At 38.6% G+C, this 16,550-nt stretch overlaps 1 protein-coding gene across 1 annotated transcript; it reads left to right on the top strand.

Annotated features, from left to right (window-relative positions):
- Positions 1-399: 399 nt before the first annotated feature.
- On the top strand, positions 400-12,259 carry LOC108506878 (epidermal retinol dehydrogenase 2-like). Its single transcript, XM_017834313.1, has 7 exons — positions 400-449; positions 1,250-1,603; positions 5,501-5,632; positions 7,069-7,168; positions 8,791-8,935; positions 9,913-10,035; positions 10,542-12,259. The coding sequence occupies exons 2-7, from the start codon at positions 1,277-1,279 to the stop codon at positions 10,633-10,635; spliced, it is 921 nt and encodes a 306-aa protein (XP_017689802.1). The 5' UTR covers positions 400-449; positions 1,250-1,276; the 3' UTR covers positions 10,636-12,259.
- The last annotated feature ends 4,291 nt before the right edge of the window (positions 12,260-16,550 follow it).

Raw genomic sequence — 16,550 nt, 5'->3', positions numbered from 1 at the left:
CTGCTACGAAGTAGCAGCAGGGGGAGGAGAGATCCCTTGCTATCCAAGCCCTTGGCCAGGTGGTTCACCAAGCGGGATGGAACCTGCAGTGCCTTTCCGATGGCCGGGCCGGCCAGGCGCGGGAGGGCCGCCGATGTGGCAGCAGCAGCGGAATGTGTCGACCTAGTAGCGGCAGCTGCCGCCCGATAGATGCCCTCGACAAGGCTTGGCACCCTCTGCCGCAGAGCCGGGCGGCCCCGCCGGCATCCGGCATCCCGCACCCGCCCAGCCAGGAAGCGCCGCCTGCCCCTGCCCCAGCCTCGGCCCCGACCCCGCACCCCGCACCTCCTCGGGCCGCCTCCGCCCCCGCACGGAGCCCAACCTTCGGGGCGGGCCGGGCCGGGCCGGGCAGGGTAGTACCAGCCGTGGGCCGCGGCGGGCGGGCAGTGCGGGGCAGGCAGGAGGCGGCGGTGAGCGCGGGGGCCCGGCGGGAGTGTGGGGCGGGCGGAGCGAGGGGCTCTCAGCCCCGCTGGGGCAGGGCTGGGGCTAGTGGGGAAGGGGCGAGGGGGCCGCAGCCGCGGGGAGATTGGAGCCTTCCCCCCTGGGATACAGTCCGGAGGCGGGACGGGCCCGGCGGGTCGGTGACGGACGCTCCTTCTCCTGAGCCTCGCTCTTCCCGCCCCAAACACCGTAAAGGAAGTGGTGAGGTCAATGTAGGGTGAAAATCAAGGCTCCTAATTGCTAGGCTTTTGCCTGTGACTGGCAATTTGCTCACAAATGGGAATACGTGGTGTGATTTTGGCCGTTCGGCACTGGAAAATACACACAGTGTGGGAACGTTCCGATTGCCTGCCTCCCGAAACAGGTAACGTTTCCTGCTAAGGAGGACACCTTCCTTCTTAAGGTTGATACCACACCAGTGTGTTCAGTACTTTTTTGTTCAGCTAACATCACCTTGTTGTGAAAACAAAGTGCTCTGTAGCTATTGACTCAACATACCTGTTTAAAATGTGAGTAAATCTTTTCAAAAAAGGAGATGGAAGCTGAGGACTCCAGGACGACAGAGAAGGTCCATAGGATCTAGCAGAAGATATTTGCTTTAATTCTACTAGTAAGGATCCGGTATATTTCACAAAGCAAATCTTTAATAATGTATTTTGTATTTGCACAAAAGAACAATGCAAAAGAAATGGCTGTTTGAAGGTCAACCTCTTTTTTTAGTCAATATCTCAGTGTCGTAATGTATTTTATTTCTGGATTTGAATTACAGAAGAGTGGTGCTTGTACCTGAGAAATCATGTTCAACTTCAGATGCATCCAGAAGTTACTACAGTACCTGAAATTTTTCATTTATTTACTTATTGAGAATCTCATCTGTGTATTTCCTCTATGCAAAAAATCTTTTGCTGGTGAAATAGTTCTTATTACTGGTTCTGCAAATGGGATTGGAAGGCAGATTGCCTTAAAATTTGCTCCTTTAGGAGTGACTTTGATTCTCTGGGACATCGATGACAAAGGTAACAAAGAAACATGCAGATTAGCCCAAGAAAAAGGAGCTAACCGAGTGTTTGTCTATCATTGTGACTGCAGCAGTAGAGAGGATGTCTATGAAAAGGCAGACAAGGTAAGATTTGGCTTCTTACTTCTGATTTTTCTTGCTTCTTTTTAATAGTACATGCTACGGATTATTTTTATTTTTCTTTTTCTTTTTTTTTTTTTCTTTTTAGAAACTGTTACTATTCACTAAAGATAAGAAATCATGTAGGGCAATGACTTTGTCTTTTCAACAAGTCACTTCTGGATGGACCTTAAACTATGTTCTTGATAAAGTAACTGGATTTAAGAGGTTCTGTTGAGATTTATCCATTTTTAGTCTTCGTTGTGAGACAGTAACTTCTTTTATATTAAGAGTATGGTAAAACATGCAGCAGAGGTTATCTCCATATATTTGTTTAGGCTTTGAAATTTCTTCAAGATATCAAGAAATAATTTAAAAAAAAAAAAAAAGAAAAAATCAGTATATGTTGTAAGAGAGGGGTTCTTTCCTTTGCCCATTTGTATAGAAAACTGTAGTTCTTTGAGGGTATAATGTTTTCAGAAACGTCATCAGGGTGTCCAGTCAAAATGATGATTCAGCTTCACTTTATTTTTTGGTCAATATACCTGGGAAGTAAGGTAGAAAAAAGCTCCATTTTAAATTAAACTCTTTTGCTGGGCTGACCTACATTCTTTAAACTATTATCTTTTTTATTTATATTATTGTCAGAGTGTAGAAATTGGACATTCACATTGTTACTTTTTACTTGTCCTTAAACTGCCTGAAAATATTTCCCAGTATAGCCTCATTATAATCCAGTTAGCCACTCTGCCATTTTATCCAAGGATAAATTCTTCTTCTATAATATAAGAACATACACTGTTCAGTGTCTGAAGGCATATATCAGAGAAATTAGCTAAAATATTTCAGGACATGTGAATGTTGATAGATTGTTTCAGAATAGCCTTGAAATGTAACATTAATTTTCTATGAAAATTTGGGGGGGCAAGCTCTTTGTTTTGTGATTGTTGCTTTTAATTTTAACTAAAACAAATTAATTCCTTCTGAGCATGGCTATGAAAGTTTGAAACATTTTTTTTCCCTCAAGAAATGTTCCCAATGCAAAGTACCTCTAAAAGGTAAGTTGGATTCAGGATCTGTAAGTATCTGAAACTGCAATTCTCACATTTGCAGTCAACAAGGTATTATTTTACCTACCCTTGTTAGCACCATTAGGGACACAGACACTGTGCTGACTGTGCACAGAAAAAATTCCGCTTAGGGCCATTTGTCCTAAATGTTAAGAACCACAGGTGGTACCATAGCATTACTTGGGCAGTGGTGTATTTATTGTACCGTAATAGCATGTAAGCACAGATGAGCAAGTTGTTGAGTGGTCTGTCATGTGCTGACACAATATGTAATGTTCAAGGAGGATTATCTTTGCCAATGACTTAGTACAGATGATGTGATCCTGACACCTGTGTGAGACATTGATAATGACTGCAACAATTTTGGAAGTAGCAATCCCAGTAATTTCAGCAATCTTCGTATCTGTTATCACTTCCAAGAAAGATGAAAACTTTGTCTGAGCAATTTGTGGTCAGAACTTCATATATGACATTTGATCTTTATTTGAAATGATACTATAAAAAAACCCAGTTCTTCTCAAATCTTATTTTTTGCAAGTAAAAATAAAAACTTACCTTAGAATTTGCCAAGATCAAATCTCTTTAAAAGATAACATTTTAAATTGGCATTAAAGCCCAGTTCCCATAAAGGCTATCTGCTTCTTGCAAAGACATTCACCAAAAGGTGTAATTTAGGCTTATGCAGTTAATTTCTTTGTTGGACTTCAATGTCCATGCTGAACATTTTTAAATTATTTGTTTGCTCTTAGTTTAACACAGTCTCAAAAGGTTTGTTCTGTGCCTTCCAGTAATTTTCAATCTCCAAACACATTAACCAAATGAGCCGCAGGGCTCCAGCCTGCAGAATTTGCTGTGCCCATATCAGCAAACACTATGCTGCAGGGCGCAGACTGACCTACCAATAGAAGTTTGAAGAGCTGTTTAAAATTCAGAAATTGCTGTTAAGGTGTTAAATTATTGTTAACAATATCAACATCTTCATAGATATTTGCATGTATTGAACTGTCATGATGAAGCCAGAAATTTTATTAGTTCAAGAGTCTTTCATCTAGAGGCCTCCTCTACTCTTGGAAATACCTGCAACTTTTTGATTGGTAATATGAGAATTCTTCAGCTTGGACCCAGAAGAAAAAGCAATAGCAAAAATTTAAATTAATTGTTTTTATTTTATATACTCACTGCAGAAAAACCTAGGTATTTTCCGATAATGAAAGCTTTCTTTCTGGGAAGCAAATCAAACAACCAAAGTCCCTAAAGAAGAGGTTTTTAAAATAAACTGGTGAAGTGAACAGCAACTAATTTTCAGGATCAGGCAGTGTCCACCCGGGAATTTTGAAGGAAATTAGATATGGATCTGATGGGCTGGAAATGTGGGGGGTGTGTTTTGCTATAACAGGTTATCAGAAACAAAGAGTAGCAAATATTCCAGTTGTAAAGTGCACTTCAGAGGCCACAAACTGTGATCTTGTCTTAGAGAAAATTGGTAGAAATCATAATAAAAAGAGGAATTAATAGACACCTGACAAAATATGTAATGTAGAATAATCAGCTTGACTTTTTGCAAATGGGAGCCAAGCTTCACATGTATTCTGTAGCAGTGAGTAAACAGGTCAAATGAAGCCAGGTTAAATAAAATACTGACACTGGTGAAGCTATGTTGTCAAGTGAAGAAAAAGAGGATCATCATATGGACTGACACAGCAGTTAAAAGAAATGAGTGGGAAGAAAGCACAGATACATCCCACAAAAGAAGAATTGAGTACTCCTGCCATACTCAGTAGTGTCTAGATTTAAATTTGTTTGTGCAGGTGGAATGGTGCTAATATCTGAACCCTGGTTTTCTATGACAAGCATTAAACCTGACACAGCTGAAGGAGTATCAAGCAAGTCTTCACTGAATGCTAAGGTTCCCTGAGAGAGCCAAAGAAAGGTCAGATGTTGAGGTATCAGATTGAAGTACCTGTTTCCAAATTGCCAGACAGCAGCATGTATGGGATTTTTATGCTTTTGTATTCATACTATAATTTTTGAGACACTGGATAACCACTCACCTCTAGCACAGGAATCTCTGCAGTGAGACTGTTTCTTAATACTATGAATAAATCTTGGCCATCTGCTTTGATATAAATCCAAATCTTGGGACAAAATCTTTTTATAATAAACCAAAATCTTTTTATAATAAATTGAGCTAACAGTGATTTTGGCCTTCTTTCCAAGTGAGGTTATCTATCTATTTCATGGTCTATCCTTTTTACTCAGAGGATTGGTATCCCCAGGAATCTGTGCTGAATTCTTTCCAATTCAGGAGAAATTATATAGAAAAGAGGTTAAACAGGCTTGTCTGAGGAATGCAGTCTGTCACAACACGAAAAATATGGGACAAGAAATGTCCCAATTGCAGCTAAAGCACACTCACGGTGCACACTAAAGCTTTGTAACTTATTGCCTTATATTCCTGTGGAAGCCAAAAGTATTCTGGAGTTCAGGGAGCTATTAGACAAATTCAGGGAGCGAGATGGGGTGGAGAATCACTGGGATATATTAAACACAAAGATTCTGATACCTTATGTCTCTCAGGAAGCTCTGAAGTTGCAGCATGTGAAAAGTTAAGTACACTGGAGACCTTAGAGCCCTCGTCCTTTTTTTATTGCTTTTCACCATGAGACAAGGGCTAGGAGGCTCAGATGGACCTTTGATCTGAAGCAATACAACAGTTCTTAAGTACTTATGTTTTCAGTAGATATATCAATTACTGCAAATATCACTAAACATTTTCATAAATGAAGCACAAGAGGCAAGGATACCTTCTAAAACTTTATGTTTTTTTATTCAGGTTAAAAAAGAAGTTGGGGATGTTACTATTCTAATCAATAATGCTGGCATACTGATTGGGAAGAAGTTCTGTGACCTTTCAGATGAAGATTTTGAAAAGACCTTCAAAACCAACTTCTTCTCTCAAGTCTGGGTAAAGTTTTGTGGTTTGTTATTTTTTTTTCTGTGTGACCAAAAGGTAGAGTCAAGTGTTTTGGTGTGAAAATCACCATGGTGGCATACACCTCAAAACCCCAATTTGGAATAGGGATGTGAAGGGCCTCGACTGGGGGAGAATATGTTTTCATAATCATCCTGTAATTGGAAACACACCAAATTGACATTCTCCCCATTATGTTTCAGTAGTATTAACACAAACCTCCCTGAGCACTCTGGTAAATCAAAAATTTGTGCAACTGTACCATGAAATGTGCTCTACCTGTAACAGCTGTAGTTGAAGTTAGTGCTGACATGATGGCATGTGTCTTCCCTGTTTGCTGGCATTAGAAGTCTTTGTCTAAGGGACTTGTAGCATTCAGGGAGACACAACCATGACTTAGTGGTGGACTTGCAGTGTTAGGTTTGCAGTTGGACTCAGTTCTTTTCCAACCTAAATCATTCTATTCCAATCATTTTTTGCTGCACATGTTGGTGTCAGTCTTCAGGCTGTGCTTTCATTCCTAATCACCACCTGATTAAAGTACTTAGAAAAGTAGTGTGGATAGTAAGTATTATCTGTATTTTTTTACCTCTGAAGGAGTTTGTTGTTATTTGGGCTCTCATTTGACCTTTAGGAGCTTTTGTTGTGAGGGAGTGTTACTCTTGCCCCTCTTGGCTTTTTTGTTTATATGCCTGAGTGAACAGCTTGCATCAGGGAGCAATATAGCATTGCAACTCCCTTGTTAAAAGGCAATTCTCCGTGGAAAATCCTTGCAGGTAGGAGCTCTCTAAGCATTCCTCAGCCACACTGCATCATTCTTCCAAATACTTGAGGCAAATGGACTGAGAGAGATGTTCCCCCTCACAGGTCTGAAGAAACACTGGGCAGGAGGATAGTGATATACTAGGTACTCACATTTGGAGTCAAATAGGACATCTCAGCTGTTGAAAAAAAAAATTGTTATTGTTTGTTTGGTTTTTTTATCTAACCCTTCATAAAACACTAGCGTTCTCCTTAGTTAGTGTCACCCACAGTGGTGTCTGGGATGCTGGAGTTGTCTGGAAGTTCAGTTTGTAAAAAAAAAGGGCCCACAGGCAGCTGAACTTCCCTTGATGTGTTGACTTCTAGCTCCCTCTTGTGTACCAAACCTTTGGCAATAGTCTCAAATAGACTCAAATCGTGAAGAACCAGGAGACAGAGAAAATAGAAACTTTGCTGCTTTTAATAAGACAATTTTAATGCTGTTAGATCATCAAATAGAGGGTAGTCATTCAAGGAAATGTTGTCTATCATTTAAAAATTGTTACAGAGATAAAAGTTCAGTTGGGCTTCTTGTATAATGAAGCCCCAGAAAGCCTAATTTTGAAATGCAACTTTTTTGGCATGTCTATTTATAAAGGGTTTCTTTTAATATATGTATATTCTCTTAGACTTGCAAGGCTTTTCTTCCAGCCATGATGGCCCGTAATCGTGGGCACCTGGTTAGCACAGCCAGTGCAAGCGGATTGCTGGGACTCTACAGACTGACAGGTCAGTATTGTCAACTGCCATTACAAATTAGATCTACATAAAAATGACTTTTCTCTGAGACCTAATAAATGCTTGGCTGAAGCAGCCTATGCTGACGAGAACCTGTGGATGTCAAAGGTGATGTGTGACAGTGTCACGTTACCCAAGTGGCACCGGGAGCTCGCTGCAAATTTTATTGTCTGATTACAAGCTGTCTTATCTTGGCAGAATAAGGACAATACAGCTCGTATGTGTGCAGTGGGAAGAAGCTCTGCATACAGGTTGTCTAACTCTTTCTCACGCCAGGTTTTCTTTGGAGTCCTGAGACATGGATTATACCTGGAACTATATATTTAGCTGGAAAATGATTTTCAGGTCCAGAAGGCATTTTGGCAGAATTTTCAATAAAATTAATTTGAATAAATTTTAAGCTATTTAAAAGCTCAATATTTTCAGCTGTTTCCCTCGGGAGAGCAGTCTGCTCTAGTCCTCCCTATTCCATCAGTCTGGGTCTGCTGCCCAGTCTTTCCTCAAGCCTGTCTTACATGTTGATTTGTATCGCTGAGGACACTCTTTAAGAATCTGAACTTCGGTGTAATAACTGTCTCTTGTTTCTTCTTCTGATTGATGGTGTTACTGTACTGTTCATTTGCCCCCTGTTATCATTGGGTCATATTTGGTATTGACAATATAGGTTACGTTCAGGTTTCATCATATAACTGTAAGACTTATGGGAGTGGATCTGAGCATCCATGTTTTAACCTTTTACACCTTAGCTATTTATTTTTAGGCTGTGTGGTTCCATCATTCACTGGGGGTGAATTCCTGAAGAATAGCAAACTATCTCTGATGCCGGTCTTTGAAGTCACTCTTTTAGCAAAATTGGATTTCACTGTATCTAACAACTATTTACACAAAGATTTGAAAAAACTTTAGGAAACCACATGTAAATCACTATATTAGTTTCTTACAGTTGTAAAATTGTAGAATAATTTGGTTGGAAGCAATCTCTGAAGGTCATTTGGTCCACATATCCAAATAAAAGCAGGCAGGCCCAACTTAGATCAGGTTTCACAGGGTTGTGTGAGGGCAAGTTTTGATTATCGCCAAGGATGGAGTTCCGTACATTCATCAAAAATAAAATTCTGACTAAATTCCATCTTCCTGAGAAAACAAAACAAAAACTTGCAGGGTAAATCAGAAGTAATAGGCTAAAGCAGCATTTATAAGTAAGGTATTTATATTTTACCACTAGAAACAGTTCTTTGTGAAATGTAACCTGTGATATTGAAGGGTGAAGACATTCTAACTTGAAAGAATGTCTGTTTGTATATGAGTATCTGGAAATGCACATAAAAGGTCGAATAAGTTCATCTTCCTATATCACTCTATAGTGCACTGAAAAAACTGCTCTGGAAAGGATTAATCTTATCCTTAGACAACTGTGCATCAACCACAGGAAGAGTCATTAACCTTCAGAGTTAGCATCACCAATATGCTTAAAATACTAATTAGAAGGGTGCTAATTATAGAACTAAATAATATAATGGATTAAATATTATTACAAAGAGTTAAATTTTGTATATAGCATTTACTGTGGTGCTTTGGAGATTTTGAATATTTCTTCTTTATTCATTTTTCAGATTATGCTGCAACAAAGTATGCAATCATTGGAATGATGGAAGGCATTAGTTCAGAACTGTATCATGCAGGAAAATGTGGCATTAAAACCACAATCATTTGCCCTTATTTTGTTAACACTAAATTAAGTAAAGGTTTCCAAAGCGCGTAAGTAAAACAGATTGCGTACTATTTCGTATGTAAAAAATAACCACTACTCACAAGATATACCATATTCAGTCTCTAGCTGGTTGATTTGATTTTCAATTCAGTGGTTTTGCCCTATTGGCACATAAAACTATGTCTTTTGATCTAAAGAAATGCAAGTCTTGCATACAGTTAATAACTGACGTGCAACAGGGACTGTAATAACCTCACAGTCAAGGAATGGTTTGGGATGCACAGCAGTATTTAAGGGTTAAAGGGAGCCTTATTAGTCAGTAGAATGGACACTGCTGATGTTCTCTGCCCCAAGTAATTTTGGCAGTGTGATTACAGTTATGGCTGTCAGGATACCCATGACCTGTCATTATTAACTGTGCCCCATGATCTGTATTAGCAGGTACTGCACTTCTCTGAGAGGGAATAGCTGTGGTGATAGTATCTGGTGGGAGACTATGGGTGCAGTAATTGGAGATGCTGCAAGCACTGAATTAACTGTTGTAGTAGCACGGTAGCAGTGACATTGGTTTTTCAGTACTCTGCTCCTGCTTCCACCATTCATCATCCTGCAGGAGCATATGTTATGCAGAGCACAGCCTTTCTCCTGGCTGGAGACAGACCTGGTTCTGATCCACTTAGCTGTCACCACAGCACCCACAGTAGAGAAAGAGGAGGTGTGCAGAAGGCAGAACTTTATGCATAGAAGAGAATATAGTATGGCTAAGCTTGGAAGTTTTCAAATGCTGCAATCATTGTGGGCATTAACTTCATTATGCTCTGCTTGCTCTAAAGCCATTAAGATTCAAAACATCATCAAAGTGTTTTCAATTTATTCTGATGATAGCAGGAACAAAGAGATTTGGAGATTCCTTTTCAAGGCTATTTGAGGGGAAAGTTAGTTAGTTAGTTAATTACATATGTGTTAGAATACATCTCAAAAGCAAAGTTTTATAATCCCATAACAATTTTTTCTTGTTTCACAGAAAACCTCTTTTGCTTCCTGTTTTTGATCCAGAGTATGTAGCCAGCAAGATCTTGAATGCAATTAAAAAGGAAAAGTTTTATCTAATCATGCCTCCAACTTTACGCTTACTGGGTTTGAAAACGTAAGCATGTGACTTGTCTTCTAGCATTGCCTTCTTTCCTTTGCCATATGCCCATAAAATCAGCATAAATGTTTAGTAAAAGCAATCCTTTAGTTAATATTCCTGCAGTCAATCCAGTTATAGGTACCCAACTTTGAAGAAACAGTGGTTTTAATTTTTTAATAGTGTAGGTGAATAGCATTCCTCTGGCCCCTTCTGTCTCTAATATATGTCTTAAGGTACAGTTGAGTATAGAAATGTCAAGAGTTTTCATGATATGGTACACTGGGAGTAATGCCTGGGCTAGAACTGTCTGCTTCCAGTCACTGCCTCCAGTGCTGGCTGGGCTTTTGCAAAATGGCTTGGCCTGTCATTCATTTCCCCCACTTATAACATGGGGGAAACACCAAATGTGTTATTGCCAGACATTAGAATTACTGAGCAAATATAATGAATTTACGATTTCTTTATTTATAGAGTACATTTTTCTAAAAAAAACAAACCTAACTCCGTGTTTGTCTCATCAGTTTCGTTCCTAGAAAAGCAATACTGTGCTTCGAGTCATGCATCAAGTTCCGTGAGAGCATGGATAAAGCCTTTGGTCAGAAGGAAAAGGATTGAAACAAAAATATTCTGAAGACTGCAAGTGCCATCAAATTGAATATTTTCAGTAAAAAATAAGTTTAATTCATGTTTATTCTTTGACAGACAATTTACTTCTTGTATGATATTTGACATTGGTCTACATGCAATTTAATTCTTCATAACTGTCTTTTATGTCTTTATATTTGGTAATTTTCCGAGTAACCTTTGAAAAATCACTGAAATTTAAAATTAAATAGGTAATATGTTAAGTGACTAAGCAACAACTTGGCATGGACTGTATTGTCTTCAGACTGAAATTTCAATGACATAGCCTGAAATCTCTCATTTCATGATGGCATGCTGCTTTTATCTGAGGTCTCAATAAAAGTCTGTAAGACCAGGCAGGGATGTTTGACTCCATTTCGTATTCTGAATTCTCAATTTCTGAGCAAAATCTTAAAGCACAGGAAAAACACACTTCTGTCGAAGCAGAAATCAAAACAAAACCAAACAAACAGACAAAAAAAACCAAATAAAAAACTACCAAAAGAAACTAAACCACAAAGCATTTAACACATTTCCCTTTTAGGGTCAAAATAACACTGCAATTAACATAAAGCCGACATGAAGAAGGGTTGCTGTGGGATGATGGGCTCTGCCTGGTGAGCTGTGCAGGGAGCCTGTGTTCTGAAGAGGAGTGAACTGCAAGGCACGCTGATAAAGTGTGTGTGGTGCTGTGGCACTTACCACGCTCCTCGTTAGTCACAGCACACTTTGCTAAGCGCTGTTCTGTGGGATACATGTGCCTGGGTCTTGATCCAGGGCTAGAGGCTGATACCGGATCATTTATCAAAGGCTGTAGTTTAGAAAGAGTGTATGTACACCTGCAGCAGTAGCAAAGCATCATGTGCCCACTCAGAAAGGAAAGATGATGAAGCCCCATAATCAGAGAAAGTAGACAGGAAAGAATTCCATCCTGGAAATTACTTATATGGTGATTAGTTGTCTCTATAAATTTTGTAAAAGGTTCCAACAACAGAATAGTCAGAGTTTATAAACATATGCTCTGTGGTGAGCATCTGCTGTAGGCAGCTGAGTATTGAGCACCGATGAAGCCCACAGGCATCTGGCTCCCTTCTCTGGCTCTAGAGGCTCCAATGCAGCTTTGAAGCACCATGCTGAGGCCAGAAAGTGGGTTCAAGATGCTGTGTCCCAGGTTAGGTCCCTGAAGTCAGCAGCTGAATCTGGACCTGTAAACTCGTCCACACAGTTTTAATTCCAGTGATCTTAGTAAAATTACTTAGAAAATCGTTGATTCAAGAGTATTGTGAGAATCTGTGCAAGAAATCTTTGTTTGGTAATTTTCTGAGTAACTTTTGAAAAACCATTAAAATTGAAATTACATAGGCATTACGTTAAGTGACCAAGCGACAACTTTGCATGGACTGTACTGCTTTCAGATGAAACTTTAATGAGGTAGCCTGTGTGTCAGTGTGGAACATAATTCTGTTGTAAATCATGGGAAAAGGAATACAGACAAGAGGAATACCTCATGTATTCTTGTATAATTATGGGCTGGCTCTTGAGCAAAATCTCTTCTTATGTTTGGAGAGAAGTCCTTCAACTGTCTTCAAATGAAACTACGACCTAGAGATAATAAAGAACAAAAAACCTCCTCAAGAGCAGAAATTCAGGGAATAGTTGCACAAAAGTACATGCTGGTACTTAATTGATAAAAATCAATCCTCATGTAAATTTTCAGGAAATGCTAGCATAAAATGTTCATAATTTGCTTAACTTAAAAAATAAACAAATAAAATGCAGTAGTAGTGAATCTACAAAGCCTAGTTTCTAAAAATCCACTGTAAGATATTAGAGTGGATTTTTAGAAACTAGGCTTTGTAGTCATCTATTGCCCATATTTGCCATCATATTTCAATTGTACTTAAGTAAACCCATACTTACAAGCTCCCTTCCAGCTATAAACGCTTATAAGAATGCACACTCCAATGAAAAACCTATTTTTTTAACACCAATGTTTCCAAAGTATGCATGCATTCAGTAAATTCTTTCATGTACCTGTAGATATTACAGGGAAAATTTTAGCTGAGAGAATGAGAAAGCTATCTTGAGTTTGCCTCTTTGAAAAGCAAGGTTTATTGATTTATATTTTTAAAAACTCTCTAGGTGATGAGTAATTGAAAAATTATTTTCTTCCTACTAATGAGACAGGAACAAAGTCTAAATTGCTCTAAATTGCGAATAATGGTCTTTTTCTCAATTGCAAGCAAATATGTTGGGTATTGGGATTCCCTTATTCCACATGAATGTTGCAATTTGGCTCTAGATCTATGATCATTTTTAAGTATGATTACAGGAGACAATGCAAACTGGCGTGACATTATATTTGTGAATGTATTGTGGGCCTGAATATCTTCATACCTAATGTCATTACTGGTGTTGCAGAGCTTAAGAACAGGGCTCGTGAGGTGAAAAATATATATTTTTAAATTATTTGTAAAATGAAACTCACACCTGTTAGTGACATTAATATTTGGTGGACTATCCATCCTTTAAAATCTGAGGTTTCAGGATGAAATATCTGCAGCCAAAGAGCACATTGTAAGGACTCTCTTTTCGGGACCTTTTTCTTATTTTCATTTTCTTGAACTAAAGTATATGAATCTTACTACCTACATCTGCAGTTGTAAGTTTACCAACTATATAGACAGGACATGAATAGATTAAGAATAATGTAAAGGAAATAATGTTCTATTTTGCAAGCTATATTTCACCTATGCTGCACAGCCATACTGCAAAAACTTACTCTGTATTGCTGCAACCTCAGCCAAGGGCACTCTTTGGTTCCATTTTTTTCAGGCTAATCTGCTTTTATCAAGAAGGAATTTGTAAAGCTTATACTTTCTAAGTCTCACAGTGATCTGTTAGATCTTCTTATGAGACCTAGAAATCAGTAACTCGTTCTTCTCTATGAAAACACATGGAAAATAATTTTGAGTTTTGGGGTTGGTTGGGGGTTTGTTATTGTTGTTGTTGTTTTGGGGTTTTTTTGTTTCTCTTTTTTGTACAGAACAGAAGTGTGATGGGTCCTTAATATAATTCTAAAACTCTAAGCCAAGACCTTCCTATTAAAGCTCAGAAGATGCAATCGGATGCTGTTCCTGTTTTCCTAATATAAAATTATCTTTCATATTTTGAAAGAAGTATCTCAGTTATCAACAACTCCTGAGAAACATGCCCTCTCCTTCTTTGAGGCTTTCATTTTATTTGTAATTCCTCTACACAAAATCATTTTAACAGGAGAAATTCTGTTACTACTGAAGCTGCAAATGAGACTGGAAGGCAGTTTATCTTCATTTTTTTTCTCCTTTGGGAGTACTCCTCATTCTCTGTGAAACTGATGAAGAGACCTGTGTTGCTGCATCAACAGTGAGATAATCTGTGATGTCAGAGAAAATACAGTGTCTTGCTCTTGTTTTATGCCCATTGGTACAGCACATCTCTTCGGAGAATTTTTTTCTTATAGAGGAACTTGTAGTTCTGGATGTCTTATGAAGAACATTATTCACAATCAAATTATAAGCATTTTGAGAAAGAAACATTTGAATTATGCTGGGTCACCTTGTAATCTAACAAAAATCTTAAATAAACCTTAGAGTAACCATATGCAACTTTGATTTCTCATCAATTTCTGTAATCACTTGGAGATTTCAGTGCCACTCTGTGACTGTCCCTGAGCAACTGAGTACTCAGGTGGTTTTGCTGGGACATGGCACCATGTGACTCTTTAATGCCCAGAGCATGGAAAAGAGGGAGAGGCTCACAGTAGCACCTTGTCCCATTAAGCCCACTGGCTGGATGGCTCAGTGCAACTTAGTGCCTGTCCTGCATCAAAGCTCCTTCTGGAGGAAGAGCATTTTTAAAGCATCTGCAAAAAGCAGAGAATGTCATATATATGATACAAATGTACAATACACCATGAGCATCATGATTCTTGGGGCTGTCCTGTGCAAGGCCAGGAGCTGGACTTTGATGATTCTTGTGGGTCTCTTCCAACCCTGTGATTCTATGATCATTATGCAGCAGCCTTCCAGGATCAGACCCAGTTCTTTCTGGGTGTATGTGCTATCATAGCCAAATTGGGATAACCATCTGAAATATATGGCTCTACGGAAAATAGCCATTGTATGGAGATGGAGATATATTACATATGTTCTCCTACATTTTTTAGTTCCTCTTTTACTTGAGAGATAAATGTTTCCAGTCAATCAAATTCGTTATATGGCCCCATAAGTCATCACTGCAGTTTCTCATATATGCTCAAATTCTTTGCTGCTATACTTAAGCATGTAACAACACTGAGATACAGCTTGCAGCACATCACAGAAACAACTGGACATACCCAGAAATTCTGATAGCTTGTTCTGTTTAATCACCTGAATTGGCATTATCCCATTTAATTTTAAAACATTCCCAGAACAGCCTCAGTCTTTCTGAAGGCTCTGTAAATGTCAGCCTACAAAACACATTATTTTAAGTTATCTAATGAATTTCTTTGGATCCCAATTTTTAAGAGTGAAACCAATCTGAGAAAGTAAATGTCTAGCACAAAGAAAAGACCAAAGGAAGGACAGCATAACACAGGGGTCAGTCCAAAGACATTTGTGTGCAAAGTTTCCTTTCCATGCCATCAAGACACTGGTGCTTGCAGGAAATCCAGTCAAACGTCTTGGAATACCAGATAAGGACAATTCTTTTCCATCAGCTGCACGTTCCATTCCAGCCTGCACGAACGCTACAGAAGCATTTGCACAACCACAGAGCAGCACACGTAAGTGTTTGAATATGCTATTTGCTGTGGGGAGCATTCCTATTAATTTTACATAGTGTTGAAACATAAGCTACAGGCATTTTTCTTACTAGATCTTAGGAGTTCCCAGTGTCTCCTTATTCTCATATTTTATCCAACACTAATTCTGAAATTAGAGAATCTACTGCAAAATTGCCTAGAGTGGGAGAAATAAAGGAAATTATTTTAGAAGGATGGCTTTCATAAATAGACACTCTAATAACACTCAAGCTAATTTGAGACTAGTTTTATATACTAAGAGTAAAAATATTTCCAAATCCTGCAATATTTGAAGTCTTTTTCATTAGTAACTTCTATCTTCTTAGCCTCTGTCTGGAAAGACGTTTATTCCGCAGTTCTCACAAGTGGAGGGATAGATTTGGTGCTGGAAGCCAGGAAATTCCCTGTTTCTCTGTCACTACTTTTGTCTTTGACCCTATTTGTACCCTGGAAAACACAAAAAATAGTGAAAGTTGCATAAAGTGTGTATAAATGTACTGTCCCTGTTTTTCATCATTACAAGTCCTGAGAAAAGCGGGCCTCATGCTTATACACTTTTTCATATTAACTAGAAACAGATTTTCATCTCTTTACTTTTACACCCAGAGAAATGTTATTACTTTCTGTATTGTCTGATGATTTTCAATACTTCATATAATTTCATGAGGAAGAAAGGCCTGAATCAATCCAAAGACCCCAACTATTAACAGATCAAAATTCTACACTGATTACTATTATGGATTTTTCTAGTTTCTTTCTTCAGTCAATACAATGTCTCTGTTCAATACTTCAGATTCTTCACGATGCTACAGACTGCTAATAAAGAATGACAGTTTAATTTAAAAAATAATTAATACAGACCTAATTGCCTTTTACCATTGCACAGAAAGGTTGCTGAAGCCAAATACATGATCAGGTAGCCATCCAATTCATTAACTAATCTCAGATGGCAGCACTGCCTGAGGCAGCAATGATTTAAAGAGTCACAAGGCGTTGCTCAACATTTTCATAAACTCCATGATGCCCAGGTGTTCATTGATCAAATGCATTGTGTTGGTGGAAGTGGCATTTTAACAGTTGC

The sequence above is a fragment of the Lepidothrix coronata genome, unplaced genomic scaffold (genome assembly GCF_001604755.1).
Source record: "Lepidothrix coronata isolate B3197 unplaced genomic scaffold, Lepidothrix_coronata-1.0 Scaffold232, whole genome shotgun sequence".
Lineage (NCBI taxonomy): Eukaryota > Metazoa > Chordata > Aves > Passeriformes > Pipridae > Lepidothrix > Lepidothrix coronata.
Note: the sequence above shows the minus strand (reverse complement) of the source record. Positions and strands in the feature narration are given on the sequence as shown.